Here is an 11,513-nt window from a genome sequence, read left to right as displayed (position 1 = left end):
CAACAAGATCTCAGGAATACAAAGAGGGAATTTCTTAAAATATGGCACAAACATCCACTTGGAATTTTGTGGTCCAAAGTAACGATTTTGGTCATATCTTCCTTCTGCTAATTATGAAAATGTCATGTTTAATAGGATGAAGTGATCACATTTTGGATAGACGTGGATGCATCTTGAGTGGTTTGCAGAGACATAAAAACGTTAAGACCAGTAATTCTGATATAATTTATTGTTCCAACTATTTACTTAAATAAAAAAATGAAGACAAGCCAGATTATTCAGTGTTTTAATTTATTTTGAAGTGTGTTACCACCACCGAAGTAAACCTGCACTCTATATGTATAACACTGGCAAATAGCATGTGCTCACTAAGAAGCAAGTTTCATTCAAGGAATTCAGGCACGAAAAAATACAGAGACAATGTTGAAATTCAGATTTAACCAAAGTCTAAATGGTAAGGCCAAAAGCTGTATTAATAATCACAAAATCTGAATAAGAAAAAGCAGCTAGCAATAATTAACAGTCCAAAAGTCCCCAAAGGCATCATTCCACTCGAAGGTAATACCGGCTTCATACTAGTTTCTTCAAGAGCTCTACCGCCTCTTTATGCACCTGCAAAAGAACAAATACACTGATCTGAGTATGTTCACATAAGCACACACAGTTTCTGCCTGGAGAATAATCTGAGTTTATATAACATTTTGGTCGATTAGTTATTAAAAGACAGTCAATGCAAAGCTAGTCCTAAGTGTGTGTACCTCTTTGTCTTCCAGTGTGTGAGCAGGGTACTCTTTAGCTCTGGTTAGAAAGAGAAGCCCTTTCTCTTTCTCCTTCATGCTCAAGTACGTCTTCCCGAGCATTAGCAGGTTTTTACTGTAGAAGTTTGGATCAACTGAAAAGATAAAAACACACAAAAATGTTAATTTACAGCTTCAGTTTTTCATTAAATGCTTCAGTGACTTTATTCATGTCCCTTGTTTTACCTTCTTCTGCTTTCAGGAAGAATTGCAAAGCCTGAAAGGAGCAGAAAAACATGACATGTACCTTGTCACTTGCGCAGTTAGTCACAATACAGATGAAGAGCGGTATAACTAGAGCAGTACTCACTTCTTCATATGTGGACACAGGTGGGGATGAAAAAATGACAGCTGCCACCTTGCGTTGATACCAAGGCAGCTCGGCAAAAGCAAAGCACCTATTAGACAGAAAACATACAGATTTCACTGAATAATACAGCCTTTGTGACTTAAAAAAAATGTTTCTCCTCCCAAAAAGTATACGGTATAGATTTGCATCTTTAAGTCTTATGCAAACACAGTTTATGTCATCTTGGCATTCTTTGGGATACTACCCTCTACTGTCCTCTGATACCAACAACTTATCTTTTTCTTGGCAAGTAGCAGAGAACAGCAGAATGAAAAGGCAATAAGTGCAAATGTAAACTTGCCATATTTTATGTAACAAATAATACAAAATACAATTAAAAAAACGACTCACCAGTAACCCAAAATATGCAAGGAAGTGGCATCTTTGGGATTGAGCTCAATGGCTTTCTAGAAAAAAAAGACGAACCTGTTTCACTCCAGAATACAGTAAATATGACTATGATAATGTATAACAACCCAAATGTGCTCTCACCTCTAGATGATCCCTGATGATGTAAGCATTTCCAATTTTCACCTTGACTCCCAAGTAATCCCCAACATCACTGAGACATATTGCGTACCACTGTGTGAGAAAAGGAGGATGGTTTGGTTAAAAAATCCCCCATTGATCCTTTATCATAATGGCAACCTCCTGCATGTTAGTTTTTTGTCATGTGTGACATGATATGTGTGGGAACAAACGTATTTTTCTCCGAATCAGTAGCGTTTTCTCAGTAGAACCAGCGTCTTACTTTGTGTGCGGCTGAACACTTCTCATCCTTCTCGAGTGCCTTCTTCACATATTCGAAGCCTTCAAACATCAGCTCCTTCTTCTGTTTGTCCTCCATGTCGGGCAGGAGCGCCATGTCCCGGGACGCCCGGGCAAGCCTCCACAGGCACTCTGCTTCATCGCTGCAATAATAATAATAATAATAATAATAATACATTACATTTATATAACGCTTTTCCTGGTGCTCAAAGCGCTTTACAAGCAAGTAAAGAAGAAAAATAAAAATAACAGCAAAAGTAAAAAGTGCTAAGTAGGTGGAATAAGGGCGAGGCAATGATGCAAATTCAAAAGGTAAACTCATAATGTGCACAAATGTTTAACTTTAGTGAAGTTAGGGGGGCATTCCAATAACTTCTGCCAAGAACAAAGGGAGAAATAGAGAAAATATAAAAGTGAGATATCGACTTTATACTATAAAGTGAATATCTTTGGGTATTTTTGATTGACCTGATGACATTTAAAAAACATCACTTAGAAAGAGCATGGATTTTTTTTTTACCAGTTTCTGACGTTTTACAGGCAATACAGAAAATAATCTTCAGGATAATCTATAATAAAAATAACATTTAGTGGGGCCTCGCCTACCTGTCCTTGTACTGCAGCAGCAGCTGGTACAGCTTCTCTGTCTCTGCACAGCTGTACAGGTAGTCAGCCTGCTCCAAAACCTCCTCTGCACACAAAACACAACAGAGAATTCAGGAATCCATTACTAAATCTGTATTTCAATGATATCTCACACCTTTCACAGTACACCAACTACCTTTTTCTAAAGCGTGGACCACTGCTGAACTCAGCACTCTGTGATAAGCCTCATATCCCAGACAGGATAGTGTAGGAAGCCCCACTAGGAATGCAGCTCTTCCACTCTGTAAACAGGAAAGATATTAACAAAAAAGGCATACAAATTAACCATAGGGGTTCAAGGTGATATCTGCCCAATGGCTAATGTTTACAATGCTCAGTATCAGCTGACCTAAGGTAACCTGACACTTTCAGAGCAGCTAAACACTTATCCACATTCGTTGTAGAGTTTGAATTACTGCTTAAAAATTGAATTACATAGGTTTTAATTTCACAGCCTTCCTTTTCATCTAACCCAACCTGTTGCACATTAACAGCGATGACATATCCTAATACAAAGCTGCAGTATGGATAAGAAGCTCTCCCACTGTAAAGCCCTACTGCCCTTTAACCCACATAACAAACAAGCATAGAAACAATCCCTTTAACAATGCAACTATGGTCTTCCAAACCATAAATTCGTGTATAAAGGCATCTGAAAGTGAGCGATTCTAGCAGCTTCATGCATATTTAATGATACGGTCTCATTAGTATATTAAAAGGCAAAGTTAATTACAGTCAGAGCAATGGCAGTCCTTCTAAAAGTTGTCCAGTAGAAACGGGTTGTCCCTCTGGTTCTGAACCCTTTTGCCCCATGAGCTGCAGATAGTAAAGTCCTGCTCATACATCGGATTAGCACTGTCCCAGCCATGTCAAAGCCCAAACCTTAAATAATGAGAAGTCAGCTAGCCATCACTGCCCTATGGACTGTGGGCTGGCTCGCAAAAACAAACAAGAGGCATTCAAGAGCACACACAGAAAGGTTGCAAAAAGACAATAATAGTTGATATTTGTCTCTTAGCTAAGATGTATATGTTATTGCGTGATTTCCCTTAAAATTATTACATATCTTACATTTTAGAAAGTAATATTTTTTAGTATGTTATACTGTTCGATTCTCTCTATGGTTTATAAAGGCGTAACAACTTTAAAAAACACAACAAACCCTATTTAACTTTTAGTTTAAATGTATCACATTCAATCAACACAGGACAGTATTTGTATCTTAAAAATCCTACATGTAACAGCATTGTCTTACGTGTTAATTGTAGTCACAGCCTTTTAAATGATTACAAAATGTCTTTCTTGAATGCACCCCGGAGAAATGTGTGCCTTCATATAAGTAGTCGACAAGAAACAACCCAAACTCGTGACAGTTCCGTCGTATTGTTACCTTCTTTATTATGGCCAACGGTTGTTTTTACGTCACAGTGGAACTACAAAGATTTCATTTAAATATAGCACGATTGAAACCATACCAAATTAATAATAATAGCGAGTTAAACCTCTAAAGCGAACTAGAGAAGTTAGCTTTTAAAAGTTACAAGTTTACGTTCACCGAGCTCAGCTCCACCCCCTGGTTACCCACCTGTTCTTGTCAGATAACGACCAGAGGCACCGTTAGGCAAAATTGCATATTTTTTCATCAGCTTAACAGGTAAATATGTCTGAATAAGCGTTCAATTGATAATGAATAAATAATATGCATAACTGTTTTGGACACTTTAAAAATGAATATGCTTATTTGTTTTGGTTGGGTTTAAGGCCAGTATATTATTTTCAGTTGTTTTTATTGCCATTTTGATACAGGCTGCTCATGCACTGCTGTGTTCAATAAACGGTAACATCTTTGGTTGCCGCTTCACCAAAGGTTAACGTTAGACTAACGGTAACATTGCCCTTCGAGTGAGTATTTGATTTTGTTTGTTGGAGTGGGTCATATCATTGTCAATCTTCGACTCAGGAATTGTTCCCACAGTCTATATTTAACTTAAAGGATTTGTAACGTCAAAGTACTAGTGGAAATTAAATTAGTACAGGTATTATGCTGAGTGGCACCTGTTAATGATTGATAAAAACAACCCAACACATCAAAATACCTGAGTAAATACTTAGTCCCTCTCACTTCTGACAATATCTGTGGCTTTTCTCTCATCTTAGCATAGCCAGCTGCCATGGCCTCAGGTGGGGCCCCACTGCCACCCTCGGCCAACCATTGTGCCACCAAGGTGGAGCTGACCATCTACTGTGAGAACCTCATGGACATGGACATCTTCTCCAAGTCAGACCCTTTGTGTGCCTTGTACATCAACACCTCAGGCTCCCACTGGTCTGAGGTCTGTATTAGGTCATGGTCATCAGAGTTAAAGCCTTAATTTGAATAAGCCATTTGCTTTTGCCCACCTACATTGATCTCAAATGCATTTTTTCCCCTTTATTTGTGAACCAGTTTGGACGCACAGAGATGATCCTGAACTGCCTGAATCCAAAGTTTGCCAAGAAGTTTGTGATCGACTACTATTTCGAGATGGTGCAGAGGCTAAAGTTTTGTGTGTATGACATCGACAATGACAGCCACAGCCTGACTGATGATGATTTTCTGGGGGAGATTGAGTGTACCCTGGGTCAGGTGAGAGTCACTGTGTACTGTGATGTTCTGCCAGATTTGTAATGTTCTTATATGTGACACTGGCTGTACTTTGTGTCCAGATTGTTTCAAGCAGGCAGATGACCCGACCTTTACTGCTGAATAACAAGAGGCCTGCAGGTCATGGGACCATCACAGTGAGTGGACTCTTTGCTCATTAGAAATGATATGCAGTGCCTTAGCTGCGATTGAGGCTCTCCCTTTCAGAAAAGTTTCTCACTGATGTTTTATGCACAAAACTCCAATTGTCTTTTCATGTGTGGTATCTTTTTATTAATAGATTTGTGCTGAAGAAATAATAGACAACAGGGTGGCAAACTTTGAGGTGTCGGCTCGCAGGTTAGACAAAAAGGTAATGGAGGTCATTTTAAAAAGTCTGACGTTATTTATTTTACATATTATTTCAAAACTATCTTTGGATATTATTGTCTAGTTTTTGTGGTGGTCCGACCCTTTCCTGGAATTCTACAAGCAGACACAAACTGGATGGCAGTTGGCTTACAGAACAGAGGTACACACTTTTATCTCAAACTCAATTTCTCTGATTGCATGGAGTCCTTACTGACCTTTGGCTCTTTTTAACCCGTTCATGTAGGTGGTCAAAAACAAGCAAAACCCAGTCTGGAGACCCTTCACCATCTCATTGCTATCCCTCTGTGGAGGAGATGTGGAGAGACCTATAAGGGTAATTGTATTTTCCATTTTAGTCAATACTGCTACATGTCAGATACTTTGTAACTCAAAAAGGAAAGAAGAAACATTAAAAACATTAAATACCTGCCAAAGAAACATAAGTTCGGCATTTTTTGTTTTAGTGTCGTGCATTTGGAATGCTTGGAGTTGGTAAGCTTGAGCATATGCAACCCGTTAGCAAAATGTGTATTCTCAGTAGATTATTTTGTCCTTTTTTTATTTAAAAAAAGGTCAGCTTGTTGCACATGGTCCTTTAACATACTAATCTTGTAATTGCATTTTTTTATTCATCTTACAATGCTCCCATAATTACAACACGCGGCGACCCAGCTGGATAAGGGGTATGTGTGTGTACGCACGATTCATGACGTCTCCACCCAAAGGTGTGCATTTTGCTATATTATCTGAACAAATTTGAGTTACTCCAAAGGCATTTATTTCTAACATTGATAACCAAGAGTGAAATGTGATTGCTATGTTTTGCATGTGAGGTATGAAACAATTCTATGACAAGGGACACTCTCTATTGTAGTAAACAGTAGTAGTATAAAGAAAGACTTGCTATCTACATCCCATATAATACAACTGTTTCTAAGCACTATGACTGCTGCCTTTTAGTTTTTAATTTTCGTGGAGTGGCTGTTGTTTTTTTAATGGAAATCTCTTTGTTTGTCATTAGGTGGATTGTTATGACAACCACGTCAACGGCTCCCATCAGCTCATCGGCAGCTTTACAGCAACACTTGCTGAGATGCAAATTGCAACACGCATTTCTGCGGTAAGACTTCTGTGTTAGTGTGTTTGATTCACCAAAAAATACCTGTTATTGGTTATTTTAACCGCCATAAATACCACTGGTGTTCCTACTTGCAGGCAGAATTTGAGTGCACTCATCCAAAAAAGTCAAAGAAGAGGAACTATAAAAACTCTGGGATCATTTGCATCAACAACTGCCAGGTGATGATTTATAAATAAGGACATATTGATTTCAGTATATCTTCTCACTTACTGTACATTTTAAGGTCATACCCTTTTAATAGGACAACTAGAAATACATATATTTATTACCACTCTTGTTTTTGCATTGCATCACTGTTTTTCCTTTTCAGGTGGAGAAGCAGTATACCTTCCTGGATTATATCATGGGGGGTTGTCAAATCAACTTCACTGTGAGTTTGCGAATGTCAGACACAAGATGTTGTTTCTTAAAAGGAAACATTATGCTCAATTTAATGTTCATACTTGTATTTAGGGTTTCTTCTAGCACATGTTTAAAAGTTTTAATGCTCAAAAAAACCATATGATTGTTCCCATAATGTCTATCTGAGTATACCTGTATTCACCCTCGGTCTGAAACGCTCCGCTCCGCCTGTCTCTTGAAGGCCTGATCTGATTGGCTTGTGAGATAAATTTGGCGCTTATTTGCAAGGCAAAGCCTTGGGTAGAGATTCTGATAATGGTATTTTTGTTCTGTCTTATCAGTAAAATTAATTATTTAATTTGATAAGACTTGGATGGGCCTACATTTACTTCAAGGTAGCAAGTACTATACCTGGTATACCGTGTAGATATACAGCTCTTCATATCGCGATCCTTATCCTCTGTCGTACCCCGGACAGATTGCCATTGACTTCACAGCCTCTAACGGGAATCCCAACGTTCCCAATTCCCTCCACTTTATCAACCCTGCGGGATATAATGAATACCTGAAAGCCATCTGGGCGGTGGGGAATGTCATCCAGGACTACGACAGGTAAGAGCAAACGCTAAAGGTAGGGTAGGTAAGTTTGAGAAACCGGCTCGAGATCGCTAGAATTTGAAAATACACAACCGGAGAAAATCTGCCACTTCCTTATAGAGCCCCTCCTCCAACACACACGAACGCGCACATGACCAATGAGGGCACGAGATAAGTTTGTGCACAGATGGAAGGCTGACAGGCAGGTAGGCCATCCAGTTATTTTAGCCGGGCCGGCTCAGATGATTGGTTGTGCTTTTTACAGTATTACGGCTTCCACAGATGACATTTTTCTATGGATTTTTTGTCAAAGCACTTAAGATATTCATTGCTATCGGGATGTTAAGAGCATTCCATGAAATATAACAAAAAGTGTATCTCGAGCCGGTTTTTCAAACTTACCTACCCTACCTTTAAGCCATTTAAATCCAATGTATATCAACTTTTTTTTTATTGTGATTTGAACATTTCTATCTTGCTTACAATGATCATACTTTACAGGATTTAATTAGTATAACTTTAACCTACTGAATGATGTTCCCTGTTTAACATGCATTAGTAATGTTACACCTGTATTTTCCTGTCTTTCTTTGTAGCAACAAGATGTTTCCTGTCTTTGGTTTTGGAGCCGAGCTACCTTTCTCTCAGCGAGTAAGAAAAAAAATCTAAAATACTTTAAAACTCTTATCTTGACTTTGGACATAATTCAAGCTCATGCTATGGACAAGCACAATTTCACGTGTATAGCATTAATGGCTGATTCACCACTTGAAGCTCTTCAAATAGTTCCCTCAACATGGTCTAACACTAGTTTAAGAAAGATTTAATTTAAAGGGGACCTATCATGCAAAATGCACTTTTGTACGTCTTTTATACATGAATATGTGTCCCCGGTGTTCCAGGGAACTCACCAAGTGTCAGAAAACACAACCCTCTCTATTTTCCTCCATACCCAAATCTCTAAAAAAGGGGCTGCAACGGATCTGATAAAAACTGATCCAGATTTGAACACTGTCCTGACGTCAGGACGGTGGCGCTACGGCTATTGGGCCAACTCCACCAATCATGAGGAGACAGCCACGGCCATTGCCGTTCGAAAGCGCTGGAGACGCTGTAGTACATATGCCAGGCCTGTAGATGGTGCTGTTCTCACATAATCTGCCCTTGCAAAAACAGAGCTAAAAAATGTCAAATTGAGCAAAATGAGGCATGGCTAAAATGCATGATCTGTTTGGTATTTTGAAAAAAAAAAGTATAAATATGCCTTATGTAGGTATGGTCCTATACTATATTATTCAAATATAGCATGATAGGTCCACTTTAAATATCTTTGCATAGCATGAGCACACATGTCCAGTTTATCTATGTCTAATTGTATACTTTATGAACTGCAAAATCAGTTCAAGGGCCACATTTGTGAGAGTGATTTTTTTTTAACTATTCCTAACTGGCAGGTTAACATTATTGTTCTCTTTGGGATTTAAGCTGTGTTACCCATTACATTATTGTACACTGTAAATCTACATGAAATCATTAATAAAAGGACAATAATGTGACCGTGTTTTCCTGACTGGCATCTTTTAATTTTCTAAATCAAAACAAAAAAATTAAATCCATCTATTATGTTTACAGGTTTCCCATGAGTTTCCTATCAATTTCAATCCATCAAATCCATTCTGTGTGGGTAAGTTGAACTTGGTCACAAGATCGTTTTCGGTTGTTTAAAGTTGTTCAGTAATATTAGTGTGTGTGTGTGTGTTACAGGAATAGAGGGTGTGGTGCAGGCTTACCGGCAGTGTCTACCCCAGCTGAAGCTCTCGGGCCCCACAAACTTCGCTCCGATTATCAACCATGCGGCCTGCTTCGCCAGACAAGCTCTACAGCAGAATGTGGCCTCAGTAAGTTATACGTTTCTCAAACAAACTAGGCATAATATATTTTTAAGTTCATATCCCAACAAGAAATGATACGGTCTGTGTATTCTTAATATCTGACATTGTTTAAAATCTTTTCTCGCCCCATCTGCAGCAGTACTTCGTGCTGCTCATTATCACAGATGGAGTGATCACAGACATGGACCAGACATGCACGGCTATTGTCAATGCTTCTCGTCTCCCCATGTCCATCATCATAGTGGGCGTGGGGGGGGCAGACTTTGGCGAAATGGAGTTCCTCGACAGTGATGATGTATTGCTGTGTTCACCCAGAGGTCTTGTCGCCACAAGGGACATTGTGCAGTTTGTGCCCTTCAGAGATTTCCAAGTAAGCAGCATGACTTAATGAAAGGACTATCACAGACACATGCCCACTTCAATGTCAACTAGTTTCTCCCAAACCTGGCTAAGACTCTCTTTTATTTTTCTAACATTGCCATTGCAGGAAAACAGCGCGGCCCTTGCTCAGAGTGTCCTGGCCGAGCTGCCTGATCAAGTGTCCTCTTTCTTCAATTTATTCAAGTTGAAACCCCCTTATGTATCCAGTGTTTCTGAGCCGTCTTAGAAAGGTTTGTTAAAGTAACCCACATAAATCTTATGTCCTGCAGCCTCTTTCTTGGATTCCTTTATGGATTGTTGCAAATAAATGCCAAGAAGTGAACATGGTTGAAAGAATTGACCAACGTATTCATAATTAACCTCAAACATGTCACTTGTAATGGAAATATGTGGCTACAAATGAGATAATACATAAGTTTATGACAGCTTATGGTAGACAACCACACCACTGACCAGAGTATTTTTGTTGGGTAATCTATGGTGGGGCTCAATTTGCAATGTAATTACATACACGCTATATCGCCCCCCTTGACAGTGAAACGCCACGCGTGAGGTTTAGATTATTTCCCTGTCTCAATCCAAATTGAACTGTATGAAATTATAAAAAGGCATATTTGTCTTGTAGTAAATAAAAAGGGCGACCTGGAGCCATTCCTGCAATTTCCCCACAGGTGAAAGAGTTGACATGCTGAAAACCCGACCCCTGCAGGGGGGTCTGGGGGGGATTCTCCCACAGGAGATTTTTTGAAATACTAACATAAAATACACATTCTGGTACTCTCTTGAGAAGAAAAATAAATAAATCTATTACTACACATTTAAAAAAATTAATGCCATTTTTGTTTTGTGTTACTTTGTTCTGAAAGCTGAACCTGCTGCTCCTCACAGAGAGAAGAGGGAAGAGGCTGTGTGAATTACTTTACATTGTGGATAAGGGTGGATAGCCCCCATTGTTCTGTGTGTCAAAATGAAAGACAGCCCACACACCTATCAATCATCAAACCGTGGGGTCTTATTTCATTACGTGTTGATTTCTATCAACACGTAATGTTGTATCGATGTAGCCAGATGTACTACAGCAAAAGTATTCTCCGTCGGGACTTCCTGCAACAACATCACGCCGTTATCGTGATTCTGATTGGCCAGAAGACATTATCAAAGATGTTTTATTGAGAAGACGATCACTACGTGACAAAAGTTTTCAAAACCGTTTCTAGTCTTCGGTATTTCCAGACAAGTGGCTACTGAAATCAATCTTACTAGCTGCTGCCTGTGCAATTTACTCCGCGCGAGTTGGCGGACTTTATTTTGCTTACTTTAACATAATTTTTCATGGTGGGGCTAAGCCATTTCTTGGTATGGCTGTAGCCTACCCCAGCCATACCCTGGCGCCGCCACTGCCACTGACACATGTCCAAAGGGGATATGTCTCAATTAAAGGCAACCACATAAAACCAGATTAAAATGACAGATTTCTTGAGAAAGTTGTTGGAAACATTGGGGAAAACATGCTTATACTTTTCCAGTGTATGTATACAATTCCCCAATGACCTGGAGTCATTTGGTGTCATGATATGCAAGCTATTAAAAACCTTTGAAGAGATTT

At 39.1% G+C, this 11,513-nt stretch overlaps 2 protein-coding genes across 3 annotated transcripts; one reads left to right on the top strand and one right to left on the bottom strand.

The window, feature by feature from the left end:
* Positions 1–276: 276 nt before the first annotated feature.
* On the bottom strand, positions 277–3,492 carry rmdn1 (regulator of microtubule dynamics 1). The gene is made up of 10 exons (XM_034132393.1): positions 3,293–3,492; positions 2,696–2,801; positions 2,521–2,605; positions 1,898–2,057; positions 1,639–1,728; positions 1,498–1,553; positions 1,108–1,195; positions 984–1,014; positions 759–892; positions 277–612 (listed from the first exon to the last, which is right to left on the bottom strand). Exons 1-10 carry the CDS (start codon positions 3,425–3,427, stop codon positions 571–573), a joined length of 927 nt encoding a protein of 308 aa, XP_033988284.1. The 5' UTR covers positions 3,428–3,492; the 3' UTR covers positions 277–570.
* A 496-nt stretch (positions 3,493–3,988) lies between these two features.
* LOC117484013 (copine-3-like) lies at positions 3,989–10,465 on the top strand. 2 transcript variants are annotated; one of them, XM_034132412.1, is made up of 17 exons: positions 3,989–4,213; positions 4,366–4,461; positions 4,717–4,892; positions 5,006–5,185; positions 5,266–5,340; positions 5,484–5,555; positions 5,637–5,714; positions 5,799–5,888; positions 6,576–6,674; positions 6,770–6,853; positions 7,006–7,065; positions 7,516–7,649; positions 8,231–8,285; positions 9,267–9,318; positions 9,399–9,532; positions 9,663–9,896; positions 10,014–10,465. In XM_034132412.1, the coding sequence occupies exons 3-17, from the start codon at positions 4,731–4,733 to the stop codon at positions 10,131–10,133; spliced, it is 1,629 nt and encodes a 542-aa protein (XP_033988303.1). In that variant the 5' UTR covers positions 3,989–4,213; positions 4,366–4,461; positions 4,717–4,730; the 3' UTR covers positions 10,134–10,465. The 2 variants fall into 2 exon arrangements, with proteins under 2 accessions (XP_033988303.1, XP_033988304.1); XM_034132413.1 differs by lacking the exons at positions 3,989–4,213; positions 4,366–4,461; positions 4,717–4,892; ... (3 more) ...; positions 5,637–5,714; positions 5,799–5,888 and adding an exon at positions 5,896–6,279 and having other exon boundaries at positions 10,014–10,464.
* The last annotated feature ends 1,048 nt before the right edge of the window (positions 10,466–11,513 follow it).

Source organism: Trematomus bernacchii, unplaced genomic scaffold (genome assembly GCF_902827165.1).
Source record: "Trematomus bernacchii unplaced genomic scaffold, fTreBer1.1, whole genome shotgun sequence".
Lineage (NCBI taxonomy): Eukaryota > Metazoa > Chordata > Actinopteri > Perciformes > Nototheniidae > Trematomus > Trematomus bernacchii.
The sequence above is the reverse complement of the archived record's forward strand: the minus strand, read 5'-3'. Positions and strand labels throughout refer to the sequence as shown.

Bases quoted from the DNA above. Each gene is read 5' to 3' on its own strand.
- rmdn1 (XM_034132393.1), bottom strand. From the start codon at position 3,427: ATGGCTGGGACAGTGCTAATCCGATGTATGAGCAGGACTTTACTATCT. The intron at 2,058-2,520 runs GTAGGCGAGGCC...TTATTATTGCAG, and splicing joins CTGCTGCAGTACAAGGACAG to CGATGAAGCAGAGTGCCTGT. The intron at 613-758 runs GTACACACACTT...GTTCTTTTGCAG, and splicing joins ACACACTGGAAGACAAAGAG to GTGCATAAAGAGGCGGTAGA.
- LOC117484013 (XM_034132412.1), top strand. From the start codon at position 4,731: ATGGCCTCAGGTGGGGCCCCACTGCCACCCTCGGCCAACCATTGTGCC. The intron at 5,556-5,636 runs GTAATGGAGGTC...ATTATTGTCTAG, and splicing joins CTCGCAGGTTAGACAAAAAG to TTTTTGTGGTGGTCCGACCC. The intron at 5,889-6,575 runs GTAATTGTATTT...GTTTGTCATTAG, and splicing joins ATGTGGAGAGACCTATAAGG to GTGGATTGTTATGACAACCA.